Raw genomic sequence first — 25,508 nt, 5'->3', positions numbered from 1 at the left:
TGATTATCCATGTGTTTTTAGGTAATTTTATAAACAATCTGAAAAGCAAGGTTTTGAAATACAAACTATTCTTCCTGCTAATTAATTACAAAATAATTATTTTCATAATATATTCTGTATCTTGCAGAATCATAATGATTTAGAAAAGTGACAGATTATTTTGAGTAGGACTAGAAGTTGGCAAAAAGCTTCAGTAAATACAAAAATGACAAAATATGTAGATTATTTATAAAGTGTATTACACAGCCATTAGTGCAGTAATGAGGCATTCATATGACAAAATACAGATAAGTCAAAGGGAAAATAATAATTGAAATTACTACTGTACTTTTCTAGTGACCATAGCAACAATATTATGTAGGGTTGTCTTTTTTTAAAGTTTTTATTTAATGAATACAAATTTCATATGTACAGCTTTTAGGAATATAGTGTTTCTTCCCCCCATTCCCCCCCCTCTTACCCCCACTCCCATCCCATTCCTACTCCCTCTCCCATTCCATTTTTCATTAAGATTTGTTTTTTTGTTTTGTTTTGTTTTGACAGGCAGCGTGGACAGTGAGAGAGAGAGACAGAGAGAAAGGTCTTCCTTTTGCCGTTGTTTTTAATTCACTTTATATATAGAAGATCAACTCTATACTCAGTAGAGATTTCCACTGTTTGCACCCACACAGACACACAAAGTATAAAGTACTGTATGAAGACAGGTTTTACCATTAATTCTCATAGTACATCTCATTAAAGACAGAGGTCCACCATGGGGACTAAGTGACTTATGTTGTTGATTTAACAATTAACACTCTTATTTTTGACGTCAGTGACCACCCAAAGCTCTTGACATGAGCTGCCAAGGCTATGGAAGCCTTTTGAGTCCACAAACTCCATCAATATTTAGACAGGGCCATATGCAAAGTAGAAGTTCTCTCCTCCTTTCAGAGAAAAGTACATCCTTCTATAATAGCCCCTTCTTTCCACTGGGATCTCACTCACAGAGATCCTTCATGTAGATTATTTTTTGCCACAGTGTCTTGGCTTTCCATGCATAGGGTTTTCTTAAAGCTATTGGCTGAAATGTCTAAGACTAATGCAAATGTACAAACTTAAAATCCCCAAAAAGGAAAGCACATCAGCTCATCTTCTGAAAGAGATAAGGATTTAAGGTTGTTTTTTTAATATGATGAAGAATGGGGCTGATAGATAATGCTAGATGCCCTGAAAAATGAAACCAAGCCAGAAAGGTATGCCCTATATTAAACCATAATCGATAAGAGTAAATATCAAGTTTTTTCCAGCCTAGGAAATAGCAATAGCTATGAGTAGGAAAGGAAGGAAAGAATCAGAGCTAAGGAAATGGGATGAACAGACCTAAAGAAAATTCCTTGAAATGGTGGGACACCTCACCACTGTGCACCTGACTACTTCACGAAGAATGGCGATATAAGTTTCTTTCAAATCACCTAATATTTACTACACACAGAGTTGGGCATGTTAGGGAGTGCAAAAAACACCTGTGTAGAGTTGAGAGTACCAAACCACCTACATCAATCTCTGTAGGCCATTAGGCACTTTGTGTAAATTAGAAAAAGCCCTCTCTCCCATTTCTTGTTCTGTGTGTCTGAGGCGCAATGCATGTCCAGTGATCAGATTTGGGAGCATTAATCTGAAATACATGGCTGCTATTCAGCAGTGCTAAGGATTTCTCTTGTAAAAATATGTATTCTATAATAGGCTTGTTCTTTGCAAAGCTTTCAACTTTGATTTTACAGTGTTCCATTACATACAAGGAAATTTGAAGCATATATTTTTATTTATTTATATAAGGCGAACAAATTTCATGTATTTTATATATACAAATTTAGGAGCTTAATGATACTTCCTACCCCACCTCCCTCCTGCCCACGCTCCCACCCATCATTTTTAAAAACAATGTCAGGGCCCCTTAAGCAAATTTTTAAAAAATTTATTTAGTGCCAAAACTCACTAAGAAAAAACAAATAATGTTTTTCAGTTGAGGGTTACATTTTCATTGTAGAAAATCTATTTACTAGCTGATTTTTATCAACAGATGTACCCCTGAAGCGCTGCATTTGTACATAGAAGCCTATTAAGCCATGTAGATTCCATTTGACAGTGTACTGTGTTATGTTCCGAGAGCTGCCTTAGTAAATGTGAGAAACTGACTTCTTTTAACCAAGTAAAATGAGCACAATAAATAATAAGCTTCATGATTGCACAAATATGATTAGCACTGTATCCCAATCCTAAGAAGAATACCTTGCACATAATGGGTGCTCAGTAACTGATTAAAGAATTATCTTTCCAAGTACCCAATTTATGGCCACTTCCAGCAGAAAACAATGCCTCTCTTGATAAGGGGAAATTATTGTTTTGTTTTCTCACAAAACCTACTAATGCAAATTTATTTCTAAATGATCCCAAATATTTTTATTGTGCATGCATTAACATGAGTGTTCATGTCGCAGTCTACAAAGAGCATAGTTTTGAGTCAATACCAAGTGAATTTAATATGTGGGAAGGGAGTATATTAAAATATCTTTACATACTAATACAACTACATCTTTGCATGTTTTTAAAAATAATGCATATTTTAGTACTTTACACTTTGTGTTACTGTGTGGGTGCAAACTGTTGAAATCTTTACGTAATATATACTAAATTGATCTTCCCTATATAAAGATAATTGAAAATGAATCTTGCCGGCGCCATGGCTCAACAGGCTAATCCTCCACCTAGCGGCGCTGGCACACCAGGTTCTAGTCCCAGTTGGGGCGCCAGATTCTGTCCCGGTTGCCCCTCTTCCAGGCCAGCTCTCTGCTATGGCCCGGGAGTGCAGTGGAGGATGGCCCAATTGCTTGGGTCCTGCACCCCACGGGAGACCAGGAGAAGCACCTGGCTCCTGCCTTCGGATCAGCGCAGTGCGCGGCTGCGGCAGCCATTGGAGGGTGAACCAACGGCAAAAAACAGTTTCAGTGTAGAGTTTTTACATTACTCTATTGTTTTCTGCTAAAAAGCCTTTAAGTTACATGTTGAAACTCTTATTATAAGATTCCATTAATGAAAGTTGGTAGCAATAACAATAAGATAGTATTCTGCCAGTAGCAATATTCTGATGAGTCTATTTTTGATTGAAACTATATTTTATATTAAAGAAAACACTCCTGGCAGCATCTTAAACTATTGTTGATTTGCTTCAATGAATTTTTAACATAAACAGTTCTGTTAAAGAGCCTTCAAGATAAGAATTTCCCTTTGTATACATTTATAATGAGTATATTTGTAACCTAACAACCTAAAGATATACTTGAATTTCTCAATGTACTAATCTGTAAAGTTTTTCTCTATAAAAATAGAAGTGATTTTAAAAGTGATATAAAAATTAAGTGTGATTTAAAAGTAAGTGAGATAATATATGTAAAAATGTGGTACAACTGGTAGGCCATGATAAATAGCTCTTCAATAAATTTTTAGCCTAATCCAAAATATATTCTGTGATATTTGATCACTAATATTGAAACATGTTTCTATAAATACTGCAGATGAATAACATTGTGGGTGTTGTATACTAGTAAATTTACCAAATTTTAAATATTCACTTGCCCTACAAAGTAAAGTAAAATTTTTAACATGAGCATTTCGTTCACACAGCTCCATTCATTTAAAATGGCTATCTTGGGGCTGACGCTGTGGTGTGGTGTGGCATGGCATGGCAGGTAAAGCCGCCTCCCGCAATGCCGGCATCCCATATGGGCGCCAGTTCGAATCCCAGCTGTTCCACTTCCAATCGAGCTCTCTGCTATGGCCTAGGAAGGCAGTAGAATATAGAGCTCCAGCTCTTGCAGCCATTTGGGGAGTGAACCAGTGGATGAAATACCTTTCTCTCTTTCTCTCTCTCTCTCTCTCTCTCTCTCTCTCTCTGTAACTCTGCCTTTCAAATAAACAGTTTTTTTAAAAAAATAAGTAAAAAAGTAAAATGGCTATTTTTTCAGATTATTAACCAATCCATCAATTTTTTTTTTTTTTTGACAGGCAGAGTGGACAGTGAGAGAGAGAAAAAGGTCTTCCATTTGCCGTTGGTTCACCCTCCAATGGCTGCTGCGGTAGGCGCGCTGCGGCCGGCGCACCGCGCTGATCCGAAGCCAGGAGCCAGGTGCTTCTCCTGGTCTCCCATGGGGTGCAGGGCCCAAGGACTTGGGCCATCCTCCACTGCACTCCCAGGCCACAGCAGAGAGCTGGCCTGGAAGAGGGGCAACCGGGACAGGATCGGTGCCCCGACCGGGACTAGAACCCGGTGTGCCGGCGCCGCAAGGCAGAGGATTAGCCTAGTGAGCCACGGCGCCGGCTCAATCCATCAAATTTTACCATGTATACACATGATAACGTTAAGACTTTTTAAATTCTATTTAAAGGTGCTAGTACATTGTGAGGAAAATTCTATTAATTTCACCATATTCAACATAGTATATTCAGAATTAAGCTGTCCACAAAATAACTGAAGGCAAAGCTAGAAGACAGCAGTTATTGAAGAAATAAATCACAAAATAGATGTTTTTGATGGTTTGAAATTACCTTCAGGTTGCACCATTTCTAATTTCATCTGCAATTCCATGTTCCTATCTCCTTATTTTGATTAAATAATGTTCCTTTGCATTCACTGTCTATTTTCTTTTTACGAACTTGTCAAATCATCTCTGTCTTGTGTAATTTAATGGAGTTTTATGTAGCTCTCAGAGAGACTATCAAACAGTCCAACTGGGAGAATAATTTACCAGGTTCGAGATGAAGGGTCATTATTAACGTTGTCTTGCTACAATGAATGCATAGGCTCTTGAGTTTGTGCGTGGCAGGATTTTGACCAAATCAACAGAGGTAGGTGCTTCTAAAGCAAAAATTATGCATAATATATCATTGGTTACATAAACTTTGATTTATAATTTTTAAAAATGAATGTTTAATGAGATTAGAGAACTATTTTAAAAACTGTTTTTGAGTTTAGAGTTATCTCAACTTTCAACAAGTATTTCTTTGGCTAAAGCCACCATTAGAAGTTGTAATTTTATATGTCCTTAGGTTAATATCTACTGTACAGTCAACATCTGAAATAATTTGCATAGTGAATATTCTACACTATGAAACTAAGTACAGAGGGAGAGCAAACAGAGTGGATTTTCTCAACTCTGAAGAGAAGTTAATTTTCAAGTGTTTTTCCTCTATTAAAGTACCCCTGACTTGTGTTCAGCAATTATTGGTACTCATGATGTTTATGTGGCTAGAAGGAAATAACACTTTTTCTTATTTCAGTGTCCAGTGCCTTTTTTTATTACAACAGACAAATCTAATGGCTTCTCCTGATTAAGCTTAATAATTCTGACTTGAATCATGAAAAATTCCTTTCCAGTCAAGGTGAAATCCGTAATATTTCCAGGAGACTTTATTTTTCCAGAAGTACATGATATGAGGGATGCCAAATATGAGAGCATATTAACTTTTAGCTGATGGACAGCTGTAATAGAAAACTAAATGTTTATTGGAGTATATAATTTTCAAAAGCACATGGAAAATGCAATTAAAAGATAAGCATATTTGGATGCAAAAATTAAAATTCCTGTGCAGTTTTTTCATAATATTCATTTTCCATGAACTTTTTGAAGTACTCATATTTATTGATAAATGTTTTGTTATTTTTATTAAAAGATTTGTTATTTTATTTACTTACTTGAAAGGCAGATAGACATAGAGGAGAGAGATCTTCATCTGCTATTTCACTCCCCAAATGCACACAACTACCAGGCCTGGAAGACAAAGCCAGGAACCAGGAACTCCATCTGAGTTTTCCATGGGGGCGGCAGGAACCCAAGGACGTGGGCCTTCCTCTGCTGCTCACAGGCATGTGAGGAGGAAGCTGGATCATGAGTGCTGGAGTAGCCATGCCTCAAAGCAAGCACTCCATATGGGACACGGGCATCCTGAGCAGCAGCTTAACCCAGTGCACTGTAACTCCTGTCTCTGTTTTATTATATGAAACACAGCCTGTAAATCTGAAGCCTCGTGTCTAGGATTCAACTCTTCCTCTTCGCAGTTCCCCTAGTATTCTCACTGAACTCATCACAGTGTGTTCATTTCTTTATGTTTTCTTGTGTGTGTTTGTAGAATGTCCTATCTTAGACGCTGGACTTTCTACATCACCCATTCACCTTGAACGTAAAGAAATAACTGCTAGTATTGAGCTCTGGCTAAGCGCTGGATGTGATTCTTTGCTTTTTGTTGTATTAATTCCTTTTCATCTTCAAACCAGACAAAATGAGTACTCCTATAATCTTTGTATTTAGGCTAGGAAATAAACATAACAACATAATCAAATCTGACCAGAGTCATAGAGCTTGTGGCCCAACCTGTTTTGATCAATACATAATGCATCTATGTACTGAAGCATCATGTTGTACTCCTTAAATATATCTAGTGCTTATCCATCCAAAAAAGAAAAAAGAGCCACTGACACATAGCCACCATCCTGCTTTGGGAGACCCTGAGTGAGTGTATTGACCCGTGCTTGACTCTCTGGGCACCATGTACTCCTTCTTACTCCTCAGTACCATTATGATTTTATTTGTGTGTTTCTGTTCATATGATTAATGTCTTTCCCTCCCACCATGCCAGCATATTAATGCAACACCTAGCATTTGATGGAGAATTAGCAGCTATTATTGATTAAGCAATTGCCACATACAAGGCACTGTATCATATTTTGTTAAGCCTCAAAAAGACTCTATGAGATTCTTACTAATTTACTTCATCAAACATGAGAAAACTGAGGGAGAAAAAGGTTAGATGACTTGCCCAAGATTACACAGCTAGTAAATGGTACAGCCAGGATTAAACTCACAGGTCAAGCTCTAGATCAATGCTATAAATGAAAGAATGAATAGAATCATGGAAATCTAGATTGGAGCATCTCAACAGTAACAGGAAGAGATAATTTGACATATCTGAAAGGAAAAATGGAAGAGACAGGAGCAACATTCCAAGCAGAACAACACTGATCAAGTACCATCTAACAGTGTGCCGGCAATATAATAGGTGCTCGATAAATGTAAATGAAGAAATGACTATATTTATTGCTCCTGGATGAAGGATTTTGTACATGTTTCATTGTTAATGCTGTGTTTCGTTGTTAATGCTGTGCCCTTTTTTCCTTTCTTTCAGTGCCACCGTGGGCCTTAATTGCCATAGCCATAGTTGCAGTTCTCTTAGTCTTGACCTGCTGCTTTTGTATCTGTAAGAAATGTTTGTTCAAAAAGAAAAACAAGAAGAAGGGAAAGGAAAAGGGAGGAAAGAATGCCATTAACATGAAAGATGTGAAAGACTTAGGGAAGACCATGAAAGATCAGGTAATGTACTCATTCCTTATTTCTTCTTGAATTATTTGGTTGAGAATCATTATTTTATGCCTGCTAATTAGAGAGACTGACAACATCTGGACACATCTCTGTTGCAGAGATGCTTGGCGAGCCTTTCAGTCATTACTCAACACACAGAGTGTCATGGAGACATTTGGCAGGGTTTTCCAGTCTCCTGAGCACATGGCTAAGAAAAGGGCACTCGTGACCATGAGGCCCAGCTCAAGGGGTCCAGTTTATCAGAATGAAGGCTCACTATTTTGATTTTATCTCTTTGGTCAGTCTTTGCAGTATTCAGAGAGAGAAAAACAGAATGCAATGTCTCTCTTCAGATCTTCCTTTGTCACTGTTCCTAGTCACTGTTAATCCCTGTTACCTCTTTTCATCACACTTGATGAAAGTGGCCATGCAGCTCAGTAACTATTTCTCAAGAATAATGAGTTATGCAGGGAAAGAGAGAAAAATGCACACATGAGCCAGTCCTAAAAACAGGACAGATCTGAAGACAAATTCTTATTTTCTCTCTTAGGGACAATTAGAACTATAATGCTGGTGACAGAATGCTTCTGGCTAGGTTATCTTCTCAAGTCTGAGATCCTTTATGTCGCAGTCTATTTTGAACTAAATTAACTGAAGAATTTAGTTCAAGATAAAGTTTCCTAATAATAATAACTACTAAATGCCTGTTTATTTATTAAAATAGATCAAATATTTCTAAAGCCATTTAATTCATGTGAAATTATAGATGTAGAGTTTTTCATAGGAAAAACACTTTGTTATCAATGGTTCCCCTTGAATAATTCTGAAGCTCTATTTGTTCCCAAATAACAATATACACAGGTAATTTTAGAAATTCTTCTAGTACTATGAGTTGAATTCTTACATATGTGAATCTCCTTAAGAACAATTTAATCTAGGGTTATGATAGGCATCTTGAGTATGAGGGTACTTCAAAAACTTCATGAAAAACATGGCAGCCAGGATGCCATGCGGGATACTCACAGTTCACATCAGAGAGCCTGGGTTTGAGTCCCAGCCTGGCTCAGACCATCTGTTCTTGCTAATAATGTGCACACTGGGCAGCAGATGATGGCTCAAGTAGCTGAGTCCCTGCCACCCTGTGTGAGACCCAGAATGAAACCGTAGATAGAAGCATGCTCGCTCGCTCTCTCTTCCCAGCTCCCTGCTCTTTCTTTATTTGAAAGGCAGAGTTAGAGAGAGGAGAGACTGAGATCTTCCATCCCCAAATGGCCACAACGGCCTGGACTGGGACAGGAGCTCCATCTGGGTCTCCTACGTAGGTGGCAGGAGCCCTAATGTGTGGGCCATCTTCCACTGCTTTCCCAGGAGCATTAGCAGGGAGCTGGATAGGAAGTAGAGCAGCTAGAACCCAAACTGTCACTCATATGAGACAATGCCATCACAGATGGCAGCTTAACCCACTGCACCACAATGCAGCCCCCTCTGCCTCTCAAATAAGAGATGGATTGGGAGAAAGATGTTCATTTTGGTACAAAAAAATTTTTAAATTTCTGCACAGCGATTTTTTTACAGGTGCTTTTTCCATAAACTTTTGGATGACTCCTTATATGTATTGATATTAAAGATGTTTGTAATAAATACATTTATGTTTTCCTTCCAGTTCCATTAACTTTTTGAAGTACTCTCATGTTTGCAGTTTTGTAACTATAGACTGACAACTTGAACCCCCTTCCCAGTTTGGGTATTGAATGTCTTCTTAAAGACACTGTAGTATCTATTGACACCAATTTGACAAAGGCTCTCTGTACTTTGTTCTGACTCCCTAAACTTTGCGTTCGGGATTTGGGATGGATGCAGTACCTGTGCTTGTGCTCAGAGAGCTTTGGTCTGAGCTTAGGGTAACATGGCTTCAATTTTCCTGACAGTTTCTAATCACAGTCACAAGAGCCCATGTACAAATGTTCAACTGAAGATGTCTAATAAGGATTTTTCCCTTCTATTAATTTTTAAATAGAAACTGAAAGTTTAAAATCCTGTCTTGCCTTATCTGAACATCTTCCATAGAAAATAGGCCTTGGTAAAGGGTTCTTTACACAAGTTTTTGGGAGATTAAGTATGGATAAAACCTCCTAGATGGACAGAGACTTGTTAGTATGTATGGTACTTTTAGCTGTAACCACAAAAATAAATAATTTGAAAACACAATACTTATATTTTCATAATTACCAAAAAATTCAAATTTGGTTTCTTTGTATCCTAGAATGAACAATTAAAGTCCTGAATACTAAATGATAACTATAGCATTTCTTGCTATGACAAGAAATCTGTATTTTTACTTATGTAATTTGTTTTGTATGATGTAATATTGTAACTTGTAACATAGTGGTGGTATTTATTACCCCTGTTATGACCTGGATAAATGACCAAGATCTCAATTAAAGAGAATTGGTCGTTAATTTTTCATTGATCACCTATTTCCTTGGGTGAGCCACGTTGGGCAATGCTAAGAAACAAGTGATAGTTTATAATAATCTGTTATTACAAAGAATTTGGAATTTTCTACCATTCAACAAAGGAGATTTTCATAGTTTTAAGTAAATCAATGAGTCTATGTAAAGGACTTTATCCTAGGTCTTATGTTTAAATTATGTACAATTAAATGCACAGGGTGGAATTTGGACCAGTAAAAATAGAGCCTGGTGGTAAACATCTATTTAACAATAGCTCCTACTACATTTGCAGTCACACAAAAGTATCTAATAATAGTTTGTATCCATTTGTGAAGAGGAAGGCTAAAGAAGCAAAATAGAATGTGTAGATATTAAGAGGATTATCAGATCATCCAAATTCAAAAGTACATACAAATTAAAATTTATAGTTTGGTGGTCAAAATATTGTGAACACTATATGGAACTTGAGAAAGACTAAAAAGATATTTTATGCCTGTCTCATTAAAACAGGACAGATGTGTAAGGCATTTTAGATGTGATTTCTTAAGATACTTAGACTCTAGGGCCATCAGAAAGGTTTTGCTGTTTCAATCCGTATCAAGGTCACAAAAATTCAAGTTCATGGCTGCATGTCTTTATAGTAAGGTCTTATGCTCAAGAAAAAAAATTAAAATATCCTCAATGAGTATAAAAAGCAACTGTCCTGAAGATGTTAAGGTGTATATAGGTTCTGTTTTATGCCCTAGAACTTGGTAACACGAGAATGCAGAGGGATGGCATTAACTGTAAGATCAAAGGTCTGGAAAGGTCATTTCTCCATGGTTTTCACTAATGTGTGTGGATATCTTAATTTTTACCTCTTCCTTCTATGTCCTCCTTATCTGTGTTGTGTCTCATGACTGTTCGGGACTGTCCCTTGCGGTAGGTCTCCTCTGCTACCTAGACTTCCCTAGTCTACGCTCAGATACATTTAGTGGCCTGCCAGCTGGGGCTCCACAGCTGAGGGTATACCATTCTGACACACATCAAGAGGCTGAACTAAATTGATTCTTTTTAAGATCTTATATTCTCATTTTAAATGTTGCTAACATCAGTTAAATACCACGGTATTAGAAAGCTCAAGTTTTAAACTAATGGACACAGAAGGAAAAATCCAATCCCTTGTATTAACATTTTAGTGGGCCTCACCAAATGGCATGTGAGCAGTGTAACTTAGAATGAACAAATGCTCCTTCTACTGGTTGTGAACTGAGTGCTGTTGGAATGTCAAAGCAAACCATAAGCATCTGCACTAACGCTGTGAAATTTAAAATAAGGTCTGATGTTCCCGACACAGCTTTTTCCACTGCAATTTATCAAACCTCAGAACTGCTGGATTTACAAGATTTTTCTTCCCAATTTTCTTCCATGGGGGAAAAATATTGCTCTCGAGATATTATAATAGCTACTGATTTAATAGGTCTGACTTTAATGTGAATAGTACAGAAAATGTCTTGCTTAAGCTCAGCCTTTGGGACAGGAATAGACTTAATCACTTCAGTGATGAACAGTGGCACTGAGAAATTATCAAAAATTTAGCCTTATTTCATGCAGAATAATTGCAGAGATAGTCCTGCACCTTCTATTCGGGCTGAAACCACTTAGGGAGAAGGAGATTTAATATCTCAGCTATTTCAAATTGCACTGGGCTGAAACATGATATATAAATTGTCAGTTCTGAAAGAGACTTTTGAAAAGACAATTTAATCCATAATTTTTTTATTATGATGATAGAGTAACATGCAGATTCTTCAGACAGAAGTACACATTATATGGTTTGCTATCATTTCAAATAATTAAATCTTAGAGGGAGGTGAATTACCTATGCAGCAATTTTCTAAGCACATCCTCTATGACGATATTAAGGACTTGGACACAGGTAAAATTTTGAAGGGGTGTTGGGTTTTCACTGCCTAAAGTTCACTAATGAAACTTAGTAGAATTTTCTTGACTCTATACTAGCTCATATTACCTTTACTGACCTACCCTCTTCTCAATTTAAAAGAGTAATACAAATTGGTAGTTATATTGTTTCTTCCTTTTGGCTGTCAGCAAATCAACATTTTAATGTTCAAGGAATCATCCAAATATAAACTAAACAGTGTGTAGCTAACTAAACTTGCAAAGATCTTCACACAGAGGTAAATATAATAGTAATTTTCAGCTTCCCAAACTCAATGTTGGTGTCCAAGAAATTTCAAGAAGCACAAAAAGAGAGGCCTCTGTGACAATGGCTCAACTCTGCGATCCGGTCTTCTCACCTCAATGAGTTCTGTTAACCTATGATGCATCCAAGTCTTGATATGTTAGGATTGGATTGGGAGTTACTTGAGTGGAGCCAAACTGGAAAATCTTGTGACTTCAGGGACTGCAGGTGCCATTGTGAAGCACTGCTGGCGTCCCCGGGTCAGCAAGCTGAGTGAACAGACTTTATTCTGAGAATGATGAATACAGCAAAAAGACCACGTTGTCTGGGGATGGCGTTTGCAAGGTGCTATAGCTACAGTCTGATGACTTCCCTAGCTATATGAAGCCTGGTTACACTTGCATTTGCATTCTCTAAGAATGCCCAGATTACATTTGAGAGCTGACCACAGTCAAAATCCTCTACTTTGTCTGATGCACAAGTATATTGCACTCCACTGCTTGTTTGCCTTACCTTGATTTCTGAGAGATTCTGCAGTAAACACATACATACATACATACACACAAAAAGCAATGAAAATTTCATATCCAAACACTAGAAGACAATGTCTGCTACATGAGGCAACAACCACAAAAACTGAGATCATTAAAAAAAAAAAAAGAAAAGAAAAAGAACCTCTACAAATTGACAAGAAAAAGGCAAACAACACGCAGAAGAAAATTAGCAAAGGACACATAGTCCCCCAAAAGAAAAAATAAAAATAGTTAAAACAAAGGTTTCTAAATTTTTCAATACCACTTATAGTCAAGGAAATGCAGTATTTTATGATTTTTAAGTTTAAATCTTGACCAGTAGATAGATTTCTAATTCATCATTCTAATTTAAAGTAATCAGAAGGCACATCTGTAGACACAAAGCTTCAAATATTTATAACCTTTGATATTTTTAGCAAAACTTTTGCATGTTAGGGAAATGTGTCTATTTTGATGTTTAAAAGAGGAGCATTTGAACATATTTTATGAGATAATGAGCTTTCTAGTATTTCAATTTCTATTACACTTAAGTCCTAGGTCATAAAGAATATTCAGTTGATCAGACTGAGTTTTGAGAGTCCAATACTATGATTTTTGTCCAGTGCAAAATGAGTTTCTAATGCCAATTTGTTTTTGACAAAATTGCACACATAACTCATCCTTTGATATCAAATAGACTATTAAATCAATTTAATTCAGCCTAGCTTCTTGTGGAGCTGTGATGAAAATGAGATGGTAAACATCACCTGGAAGTGGGGTAAACTCTCTTAACATGCATTTGCTGGGAGCATGTGTTCTCCTGTTTTTCCTAAACCATTAGAAATATATTTGTGAAACATAGGAAATTTCAATTCTCTGAGGGGTGCACTCGCTCAACTATTTTTTTATAGGTGATAATGCAGTCAAAATCCATGCATTTCATATAAATTACTCCACTGCATGTAGCAATGATGTTTTACATGACGCTGAGTATCTCTTTAAACTACAAGAATGTGAAACCAGGCCTGGTTTTCAGCATGTTTATCACACATACCTCTGAAAGAGGCAGTTTTAGCAGAGCCAAATATAATACCAAGTTGACATTTTCTTTGCAACAGTTTTACATGTTTTGCTTGCAATATTCGGAGGGGCTTCTTCCATTGCTTCCATGTTGCTTGCTGATGGGGGGAAATTCCGTGCACAAATGGAATTTAAAAAAAAAATACATAAGCAGCAAATGTGAATGTGTGTCAGACAAACAGATTCCCAGCATCTTATTGCTTGCTTCTGACAGCTTGGAAGTATATTTATAGGCCCAGTTTAATTCAGATTGCGATGAAAATTCACTTGAATTCACATACAATCCATTTTTACTCATAGGCCCTGAAGGATGATGATGCTGAAACCGGATTGACCGATGGGGAAGAAAAAGAAGAACCCAAAGAAGAGGAGAAATTGGGAAAGCTTCAATATTCACTGGATTATGATTTCCAGAACAACCAGGTCTGAAGGGGAAAATGTCTTCTAATTCCATTACATTTTCTGAAATTACTAAGTAGAATTTGAAGCAAGATACTTCTTAAAACATTTCGCTTGCTGCAAGAGGAAAATGCAATTATCAAAGCTATTGATGAAATAATTTCTAAGTACCGGCAGTCCCCTACTTGCTAATTTAACTTCGGGTAATTAGAATTCACAGTGTTCAACCGATTACATCTACTTATGGCACTTAGAGCAGGCAGGCAGAATACAAATGAGCATGAAGCAGTCCATCCGCCCTCAGAGCTCCAGCAGCCTCAGCCCCGCAGGTCTCAGCCTGAACTGAAGAGCCATTTGTTAGGCTTTGTGGATTCAGATCCAAACAGGGCTAGGGATATCTGAGTTGGGTCACCATCCATGCCCAGCTTTTGAAAGATCATCTAACAGCTTGACAAGGCATCCAAGATGGCCCATAAATTTTGAAGGCAGGACTGCCTTAAGTGACATCATGATACTAGCTAAAACTACAAATGCTAATGAAAGCAATTCTACGAAAGCAGAAAGACCAACAACCTGATTTCTATCCTGCAAATATTGCCCCAAAAGTGAAAAGAAGCTAAAAAGATAACAGGCATTCCTACTGCAATTTCTCAAAAAAGTGGTGATGTGTCAAATAGATAAATGATCATTTTAGCTACCTTTTATTGATCGCCTATTGGCTGAAAGATAACTGTTAAAAATTGCCCTACATTCAAAGACTTTCCAGGGTCCATGACTCTCATTAAGATATCTCTTTACTTTGTTAATTAATAGGGAAATTTAAAAGGTATAGAAGAATTAGTGGAACTGTTTGAAAACCAGGTTCTTAAAAATCTTTAAGACATGAGCGGTAATATATGCTCTAATATCAAAAACAAGTTTCTTTGACTCGCTTCTTTATAGGCCAGGCTAGTTATCATAATACATTCTAGAAAGCTGCATGTTGCTTCCTTGGTATAAGTTTATAAGTAGGAATTCATATAGGTATATATATATATATCCTTTATACATAATTAAAAATGGCATTTGAGGACATTTCTATCACTTCTACCAAAGATTGAGCATTGAAATGTGGTTAAGCACAAAATCTCCTATTCATATGTTCTAGGAAAGGTCAAAATCAACTTACATTATCTTAACATATAGCATGTTTTCCAGAAATTTAACTTTATATATACATGCAATTTTTTTCTATTTTATTCCCATTTCATATTTTTCCAGCAGAAATCTTGTGGTATCTCATCCTGATTAGTCATAATTCTGAAACTTCTAAGTTGGCTTTAGTTACTACCAGCATCATTTCGTAGAGTAGTAGCAATTTTAAGAAAATTGCACTGAATTATTTTTTACTCTAACATAACTGATAATTGCACTGAATTTTTTTACTCTAACATGACTAATAATTGCACTGAGTTATTTTTTACTCTAACAAAAGTATAATAATACACTTATTATTCTTTCTCCAGCAAACATTAAATCTAAAAAGACATTCTGTTCTAATGATTTTTTTTTAAATATTATGCATTGGTCTTTACAAATCCTCTGGTGGCTAATTTGTTTTCTAGAATGATTCCTAAGAAGCAAAGAAGATAAAGTCTGAGGAACTTTGTAGATAAAACTATAGCCAAACATGCCTATTTTTGCTTACCAAAAGATAACCCTGAAATACTCTAATTAAGAAACTTCATGGATAGAAAGTGAAATGTATCTGTTAGGCAAAAAGCAGCGGGAGATGGGAAGAAGGCATTCTATCCTTTATTAACCATCCAAGATTCTCTAAAATATAAACGATTGGGTTTTAAAGAGTTTTAGCTATCTCTAGTGTTTTCCCTGCTCAGAAGCAAAATTGCCAGTAAAAATTGAGAATGAGGAAATAGAATTTTTGCTATTCACATTGCTACATAAAGGCAAATACCAAATACAAATTTAGCAAACCAAGAGACAGACTGTTTGCTTTACTAATCATGTCTTTATAATCTGATGCCTCTTTTAGCTCTCCTTGGACCATCTGTCTGTGTGTTGCATAGCTACAATCTAGCACTCAGTGCTGTTTTATGATACCACAAAAAAGATATTACAGTTGTAACATGGAAACAACATCATCATTCAGGGTATTGATCCAGCTTAAAAATTCAGCCAGCTCTCCAAATTGTACTTAAGAATATGGTAGGTCAGTTTTATAAAAAAAAAAAAAAAAAAAACCAGGTGTGAGTGACTTGAAGAAGGTGAATAGTTTTGATGTTCTATTGCCTAGAAAGACTCTAGATCAAATTTTCAGGCTCTACTGTGAAAACATGTGGTGTGACTGCATTTGCTCAATAGTATGTACTTAGAACAATAATAAGAGTCTACTCTGTTTCCCGAATAAGCCTAAACCTGTCAATTGACACAAAATCTCTGATGGCATGGTATCTAGAACATTCTACTCACACGATTTAAAAAAAAATTAATAATGCCACAATATTCTAATATATCAAAGGTGGCTTAGAACTGAATTGTTGAGCAAATAGTCTTAAAGCAATGCAGAGATTCTGCTGTATTTGGAAAAAAATCCAGAAATACCTACATTGCACTAAAAGAAAACTCACTTTCCTCTCTAAGGGGCTGAAATTATATTTCTTTGGCTGTGTGTCCTATTACTTAAACAAAGGAGTTAATGGGTAATAATTTTATAGCAAGTTAAAAGCATAGCTAATATATGAGTAAAGATCAAATGTGATAGAAACTTGAAGGTCTTAAATTTTCATCTCAAAATGCTACACTATTTCTAATGAATTTCTACTAGCTGATGTGAGGCTTTGGTAAAGAATAAAAATATCCTACTTCACAATTATAGACTTGGTGATTGTTTAATGATTTATTTCTACGTACAAATCATGCCCTGGAAAGAAAAACAATGCATGAGAGCTTTTAGCAACTGGAAGCTTATTTGATTGCAACTCTTCTGGAAATATGAATTCCCTATCTGACTGTAATCAGTAACCTTTTAAAAGCCTCTTTTGTGCTTTAACAGGCTTCCTAGAGCCGGCATCTGTCATAATTGGGTTTCTGAAGTCTGTATAGCACTCTTCATTTGCTTTCTGTGCTCAGATTCATAAGAGAATAAAAGTTTATTAGAAGCAAAGAGGAACAGGGAGAAATCACAATACGGAGCATTAGGGGCAAATCAATTTTCTCTAAAACGTGCACCACTGTCTGAGCATGCTGTCTTCTCTTGTCCGTTTCAGCTGCTGGTAGGGATCATCCAGGCTGCCGAACTGCCCGCCTTGGACATGGGGGGCACTTCTGATCCTTACGTCAAAGTGTTTCTGCTGCCCGATAAGAAGAAGAAGTTTGAGACAAAGGTCCACCGGAAAACTCTTAACCCTGTCTTCAATGAGCAGTTTACTTTCAAGGTAATTTTTTTTCTGTTACTTACAACTTCCTTTGTTGCTTTAAAAGACTGGTCACATCCTGACAAATATATGGACATTGCACGTGAACACCTACTCTGGGACTCAAATGATTCTTTTCAGAATATTTTAAATTTATATGTAGTCTAAGGATGACTCTATATTGCCTTTCAATGTAAGCAAAATGGGATTAAGCTCTGTTATTGTGGAATGGAGCACAGACTGGAATGTGGCTAAGGTGTCACAGTCACATCTGGAAAGCAGGGTCTGCTTCAGGGGTGCCAATAGGTTTATACTCCCCCCTCTAAATTAATCCCAAAAAGTTGCAATCATTATTTTGCTGAGTTTCAAAGGTCCTAAAAATAGGTTAGCCTTGTATCAATTGCAGAATAAAGTAAGCTCTGTTCCAGTGCTCAAATGGTAGGCATTTCTTCATCTACAAAGGCCAGTCCAAGCACTCTAAAACTATTCTTCTTAACATCAATATTTCTCTACTCTTTCCTCATGTTCCTCATCTTGTTGAAACAGTTCATTTTGCAAGTAATAACTAGGAGGAATCAGGAAAACATGACCTGCAGGCCTGCTCTTGGCTTGAAGTCTTTATAAAAAAGATTCTTTGATGCAAATCTTTAAAAAGTAAGACTTCTTGAATGTATTACTTTGGATAATACATTTCTTAAAAATGAAATGCCTGAGAATATACCAGTAGGTTGACTCAAAATCACCCCTTCAGGCGGGTGTTTTGACCCACCCCGTATCAGAGTACTGGCTCAAGCCCACTTCTGACCTAGCTTCCTGCTAAGGCACCATGCCTCACGTGACATCCGTATGGGAGACCTGGGCAGAGCTTTTGGCTGCAGCCTGCCCGGCCCATTTAGAGATTATACCATTGGATGGAAGATTGCCCTTGCTCTGTGTCTCTCTTTGCCTTTCAAGTAGATGAAAATAAATAAGCAGTAAAAAAGATTTTCACCCAGGCATAGCAGTAGCATATGTCTCATGCTTTGAAATGAATTTAAAATGAATGACAGCATGAGTCATTTTCTCAAACCTTGTATTCAGTTTCATAAAGGGGCTCTGTCCCTATGCTATTTTGTTTTGTTTTGGTTTTCAAGAAAAAAAAGTCACTAATATATTCTCAGCAATCCTATTTTAAATATCTAATTCTTCCAAACCCACACAGTTAATTTAGAGTACTGGTGAAAACACTATAGAAACATTCAGCTTATAAAGAGCCAACACAACTGTGAGATACCACAAAACATGAAAATTTCTATTTGGTCTCAATTTGTCAGAAACATCTAACCAGAATTTAAGAAGTCAAATATAAAGTTATTAGAAATAATGTTAGGGAAACTTTGAGTCACCTTTATTTATTTTTTTAATATTTATTAATATATTTGAGAGGTAGACTTACAGAGACAGGGAGACACAGAGAAAAAGGTTTTCCATCTGCTGCTTCACTCTCCAAATGGCCGCAACAGCCAGAGCTGGCCAATCTGAAGGGAGGAATCAGGAGCTTCTTCCAGGTCTCCCACATGGGTACAGGGGCCAAGGACTTGGGCCATCTTCTACTGCTTTCCCAGGCCACAGCAGAGAGCTGGACTGGAAGTACAGCAGCAGAGACTCAGACCTGTGCCCGTGTGGGATGCCAGCACTGCAGGCAAAGGCTTAACCCACTATGCCACAGTGCCAAAACCACCTTTGTTTCTTTGAAATAATGCATTGCTATTAATGTGTGAGTCTAAGAATGCAATTATTGAAACTGAACTTGTCTATAAACTTTTACTGTGTTCCATTTTATTTTGGGAAAGTTGTTTTTTGAAGCACTTAAGAAATATGCCAGTTCTTTAGAGAACTGGTAAATTTCTGCAGTAAACATTGTAGATGATGGTTCTTGAATTGCCAAGAGACAACCTAGGAATGAAAACCTAAGAGAGTTTAAAGAGGGTTAGCTTCACAATTTAGAGCCACTTCAGAGGAACTCAACATGCCCCAAATTAAATTCATCTTCTGTTCCCACAACAAAAACTACTGCCGAAGGACCTAATGATCATTCACCAACAAACAGTCCACAAGTGCCTATGTGCTAGGTGTTTTATGTTTATTCATCCATCTTCACAATGGTCCCATGAAGTAGGCACCATTACCCACATTTGAGAAGTGAGAAGGCCGATTTCTGTCCACTTGTTTCCAGGCCCTTTAGTGGAAAGCTGGGAAGCTTAAGTCCAGATTTTGATTGTTGCCGTTTCTGTACAGTCATCGAAAAATCTAGAGAGATTTTAAAAATACGATGAAACCTTCAAGGGTTTATCCATGCCCACTCTATTTTGCTTTTGAAATCCTCCTAAAATGGAAGAAAATATTATGCCTTGCTTTTAATTACAGTTTTTTAAAAAATCAGATTCCTAAGGTTTTTATTTTGTCATTATTTAAGAAAACTGCAATTTCTTGTACATTCATGGCCAAATAGTCTTCTCCTTCCCTTCTTAATCTACAGAGTTGAGAAATGTTTGCCAAGGCATAAAACAACCAGTTATCCTGATAAAGTAATGGGAAGTATATGAAAAATGATCACATCTTTAATACAAGTCTAAACAGTTTCTTCATTAGGCTTTCTTATCCAGTTGCTGAAGTGTAGATTACTTGGATTGCACTGCTTTCACTGAATATTAAAAATGTCACTGGTAAACTCCCAACCCATAGCATCTGTCCCAGATACATTGAACAGCTGGAGATGCCTACAGCACTTGGCCCTTTGCCACCGTTCATCCTAAAGGGTGTCAGACCTAAGAATTACTTCAGGATCCATGTTATAATGCATCTCAGATATTCAGAACATCGATTTTCTTGTCAGCTCCTGCCAATCAGTAAATTATTTTGGGGAGCAGCTGAGGCATCGTATGAATTTCATTTAAATCTTCTCAGACTCCTAGCATACCTCTTAATAAATTGCTGCTCTATTAGGCTGTGGTATTCAAACAGCTTGAAAGAGTTAATGCAACTTTTGAAACAAGTTATCTGCCCCTGCAAGTTACCACCTGACCATAAAACTTAGTATGCAACAACAAATATTCTACATGAAAAACTTACATGGCCAAAGCACCTGGCTTGTTTATTCTTTAATGATCGTCAAGTGTTTAGAGCATAACTAATAATAGAACTCATTAATAATAATACTAAGAACTTCTAAACTTTGAGGGATAAGGTGGTATTAAATCACCATGTCAAGTTCCTGCTCTTTCCTGAGTAATGTATGTCTTAAGTAGAAATCCAAAGATTGAATGTAAGAAAAAAAAAAAGACATTCAATTATCCTTGTTTTGTTTATCCAGTATAAATATTAAACAGCCTAACTAAGTAATGGATTATAAACATTTCTGTGGCCAGACATTGTATCTCATCTCTTCCTATTTAGGTGCCCTACTCAGAACTGGGTGGCAAAACCCTGGTGATGGCTGTGTACGATTTTGATCGTTTCTCCAAGCATGACATCATCGGGGAGTTTAAAGTCCCCATGAACACAGTGGATTTTGGTCACGTAACTGAGGAATGGCGCGATCTGCAAAGTGCTGAGAAGGAAGAGGTAAGACAATGATTAGCATTTCCACTAGAACAAGCCATACTCGTCAGTTGCTGCTCGCATAACAACCTATGGAGAGATGCTCTTTACAAAGGGCTTCTTACTGTTGACAGCTGGCAAAATAGGGTCAGGGGATTGCATGACCTCGTTAAAAAGTTTACAGGTCTTCTGGGTGGTATTTGAAAGCAAAGAGAATGATTCATGTCCAGGGTCTATAGACATCTCTGTGGACACACACACAGTTTCTAAAAGCTTACCAAGTGTCACACACATACACATTGTTTACAAAGACAGTGAACATCATCTTATTCTTCCTACTATCCACAATAATTTAGTATTTTCAACATGGGTTGTATAGCTATTATGCGGCAATCAAATGGCCCTTTTCCCATGGTTATTCCAGTGTGCTGCAGACAGTTCATTGTTTCTGCAGAAGACACCAGAGCATGATGAGTGAAGCATCAAACATAATTCACAAGGGCTGATATTAAATCCATTTTTTTAAATGAGTCACATTTTTATAGTACTCTTCACATTGTTTTTCCCTGGTTTTAATAGTTTAGTGCAGTCTTTTTCCTTTGTGTGCATGCTTTAAAAAGAGAAGTTCAATATCCTTAGTGCATTTAAGCTACATAATAATCAATTCTATTTGATTATGCTATGCGTGCCTGCCACTGGCATTTTTCTGTGTGAATGTCTCAGCAGGCTGATACCAGAAAAGCAAACAACTGTTAGCTTTTGCAAATTCCTAAAGCAACTTTCTTTCCAGCCACTTTTTGTGTTTTAACATGTAGCTCTGATTACCCAGAGGACTGCAACCAGCCTCATTTATTTGTGATCCCTAGGATTCTGTAAGTTTTGGCCACTTTGGGGCCACTAGGGAGATGAAGAGTGGTCCAAGCCTTCTGAGAAATTCAACCAAGCCCATTATCTGCAAATCCTTTCAGCCTAAGGTTTTCTATGACCAGTCTGAAGTGACTCACTTTATGCTCCTTTTATGCTGAAATAAGCATTTAGAACAGAGTTGTTGATTGCTGTGCTGAAAATGGATTTTATTTGTGCTCTAAAATTATTTGGTTATAAAAAAGGATAAAAGGAAGTAGAACTTGAGGAAAGCTCTGCCTTCTTTACAGAAGGAAATATATGTAGATCTTATCCAAAGAGCTATGTCAAAATTCACCCTGTTAGATGGAGCCCTACTGTGGCTGTTCAAGAATAACCAAGTACAATACTGAATTGTTTTATTCTGGACTGTTTATAAATAGTCCATCCCTATAGCTGAACTAATGTGACATTAAAGCCAACATCCTTAAGACAGGAAACACTCAATCCTTTCATCATAATGGTTCTAATTATTTGTAAAAGTAGTGGAACATTTTGTTGACATTTTACAGTTCACTAAAATGTTTGACTTTCTCTAAACTCCTAATGTCTGTAGGATAAAGAGGAGAATGTTTACTAATAGGATTTTGTTAATTGACTGGCTTGTAGTAGGCTTATGGTTTGATATCAGACTATGAGTCTCCTATGCTTCAGGTACACGGCTCGCACTCTGACCTTCAGTGGGATAACTGCTAGGTTGTGTGGGATTCTAAAATCACACTCAGAGGGTTTCTAAACAGTTACAAAATATGTCAGCCTAAGTTAAGGAAATAAAAGCAGGCTATAATTCTTTGTTTCTTGACACCAGCTGACTCTTTAATATCTTTATTACTAGATTCCTGGAACCCTTGGTCTCTTTAAGCAAAAAGTGTAGGCACTTGTTTTCATGGTGTTTAGTGTTGTCTCATCTTCCTCTGTAACTACATCTTGGCTTTGTGTATTGCCAGCAAAAGTTCAAACACACAGACCTTTACTAGCTCTAAGACCTTGGGCAAGTCATTACAGCTTTCTCAGACACACATTTTGTCTGACATTATCTGCCCCTATCATACTTACAGATGAAGTAGGATACATGTAAAGTACCTTGTGAAGAGTCTGGTACATGGTGAACAGTCAAGGAGAGAAACACCCCCCCCCCCAAAATTCTTTTGGGGTTTTTTAATACTATTCATCTATTTATTTACTTATACGTATCTTTTTCCTTAGAAGGTCAGAGTTACAGGTTGGGGGGAGAGGGCATGGAAAGAGAGAATCTTCCAGCTGCTGGTTCACTCCTCAAATGGCCAGGCCAAACCTGGAGCTTCTTCCAGATCTCCCACGTGGGTGCAGAGACCCAAGCACTTGGGCCATCCTCAGCTGCTTTCCCAGGTGCATTAGAAGTGGAGCAGCTGAGCTGCGAACTACTACCCATAAGGGATACAGGTGTTGCAGGCAGAGGCTTAACCTGCTACATCACAAAATGCCAGCCCCCAAATCTTTGTTCCTGATCGATGCTTTTTGTATTTCCTTTCTGCTTTTTATGTTTTCATCCCCTTCTATGATTTATTATTTCACTCTATCCGTGTCTCTCTCTTTGTTGTTTTTCTCACCACCATTGTGCCTGAATACCTCTGGAAGTTTTAAAAGGGAAATAATTCTACCATTACGCTATTAAAATTCTGGAGACTTTCCTTGTTGGTATATACCGAGGAGCAGTTTTCAGTTGAGTGGCTATTTCCTTTTATCAGAATGTCAGAAACCTCATAAACCAGCTGTCTAGCTTACAAAGTATCTCTGGATGACTAGACCCAGGTATAAATGTTCTCATCATAAAGGGAGTAAGATTCCAATTGTCTTTTTATCTAAATGATACTTATTCTCAATAGTATATGCTCTATCATCTTTTTATGCCTCTGTCCATGAAATGCAGAAAATTATAATTATGTGAATAAATTGAAGCCTTAGATTGACATTGGTTCTCATAATTTTCAAGAAATTATTTTTATATGAGCAATATTGTTCATGCTTTTAGGCTCTTTTTCATCTAATAGTATTACATGTTACCTTTAACATAATGACTTGCAAGACATCAAGGAAAGTGAGAAAACAGAACTTCCAATTTTACCAGGCTTTTCAGGTAGAAACTTGGATATAAACAAGTTAAATCAGACCCACTGAAATCAAACTCTTGATCATTTTGATAGAATGGGGTTAAGATTTTTATTATGTTAGTGTGATATTTATTAATATAAAAAGCACATTCTAAAAATATAATAATTCCCTCCCTCCATCTTTCTTATAAAAGTCACAAAGCAGTTTATTCAGTTAAAGGACTGTTTTTTATTTTAGTGATTAATTTGTGAAAATGATTAACTTGGAAAGAAAAAAAACATGGATAGAGTCAGGGCGTCAGGAAGTTACCCAATACATGTTTAAAAGAGGGGATGTAAAAAAGCTCCGCTGTGACAGGAAAACCAGAAGAGCACCCAGTTGGTCCCACTGTTCGATGGAAGCCTGTGCTTGAACTCTGCCTGAAGTTAGCACAATCACAGGCCGGTCACTGGTCTTTCTGTTTTGAATGTAGCATGATTGACTACTTTCTCCATCTACCTCTCAAGTGACCAGAACTAACTTTGACATTTGAGACAGCTTAAGCTTTCTCTTACTTTTCTGTCTTTAAAAACAGATATATGTATCCTCTGGGTCCTGAGAAGTAGCAGCTACATAAAAAACTTTGTTTTCTCAATTTTTCCTTTCTTGGAATATGCCCTCAAAATCCTTTCCTTTCTCAGTACATGATCTCATTACTGTTATCAGTATTCCACTTGCAAAAGGCTTCCAACATGAAGAGCCTCAAGATACTTATGTTGAATTTCTGAGATTTTCTTCTTTTTAATCATTGAACAGTAATCATTCAACACAAGTGAAACCTAAAACTGCTCTTTAATTTTAGGGTAATCCATTCATTTAATACTTTTACTTGAGTACTTTAAATTGTTACATTCAACAGCCTTACCCCCATTTTTGTCTTCTAATTAGAAATGGCCTCAGTCCTGCATCAGCTACATCATCACAGGATTTTTTGTTTTACCATTTTGTTCACTTTTTAAAATTTCTTTGGCATCTTTATGCCTTCCTCTACTGCTTGTTTTAAAAAAAAAAAAAAAAGCATGAGGATACCACTAGAAAACACCAAAATCTTTCTTTTAGCATTCTGTTCTATTTTGCTTCAAGTTCTCATAATTTACTAGAACTGTTTTATCTACTTTAGGGAATAAGTCTATCACCTCTGCTTTGTTTAGAATTCATTAAACAGTGATTGTTAAATGAGATTCTGTAATCCAGTGCAAATGGAAAAAAAATTGATTGCTGAATTAAAACAAGTTGGGACATAATTTAATTAGTACCAAAGCAGAAGGGAAGAGAAACTACTTCAGTGCCTTAATGGGAAATCAATTTTGCAAGAAAATTTCACATTTTTAAGCCTAATTAGAAAAACATTTACTCCACAGGAAAGCATTTGGAGAATACATATTCAATCAAATGGCAAAAGTTTTTTGCTTCCATGGTCAATTACTAGATACTTCTTTGGAATGGGTTAAAGTCATTATTCC

The 25,508-nt window shown here is 36.8% G+C and overlaps 1 protein-coding gene across 2 annotated transcripts in view; it reads left to right on the top strand.

Annotated features, from left to right (window-relative positions):
- SYT1 (synaptotagmin 1) overlaps positions 1-25,508 on the top strand; it is a 232,570-nt gene that overhangs the window by 52,732 nt on the left and 154,330 nt on the right. The window contains exons 2-5 of one of the 2 annotated variants that reach the window (XM_062202061.1): positions 7,219-7,403; positions 13,931-14,044; positions 17,287-17,454; positions 20,869-21,036. In XM_062202061.1, coding sequence (XP_062058045.1) covers positions 7,219-7,403; positions 13,931-14,044; positions 17,287-17,454; positions 20,869-21,036 — 635 coding nt within the window. Of the gene's footprint in view, positions 1-7,218; positions 7,404-13,921; positions 14,045-17,286; positions 17,455-20,868; positions 21,037-25,508 lie in introns of both variants that reach the window. The other variant, XM_062202060.1, reaches the window with a different exon arrangement.

This window comes from Lepus europaeus, chromosome 10 (assembly GCF_033115175.1).
Source record: "Lepus europaeus isolate LE1 chromosome 10, mLepTim1.pri, whole genome shotgun sequence".
In the NCBI taxonomy this organism is placed as follows: Eukaryota; Metazoa; Chordata; class Mammalia; order Lagomorpha; family Leporidae; genus Lepus; species Lepus europaeus.
Note: the sequence above shows the minus strand (reverse complement) of the source record. Positions and strands in the feature narration are given on the sequence as shown.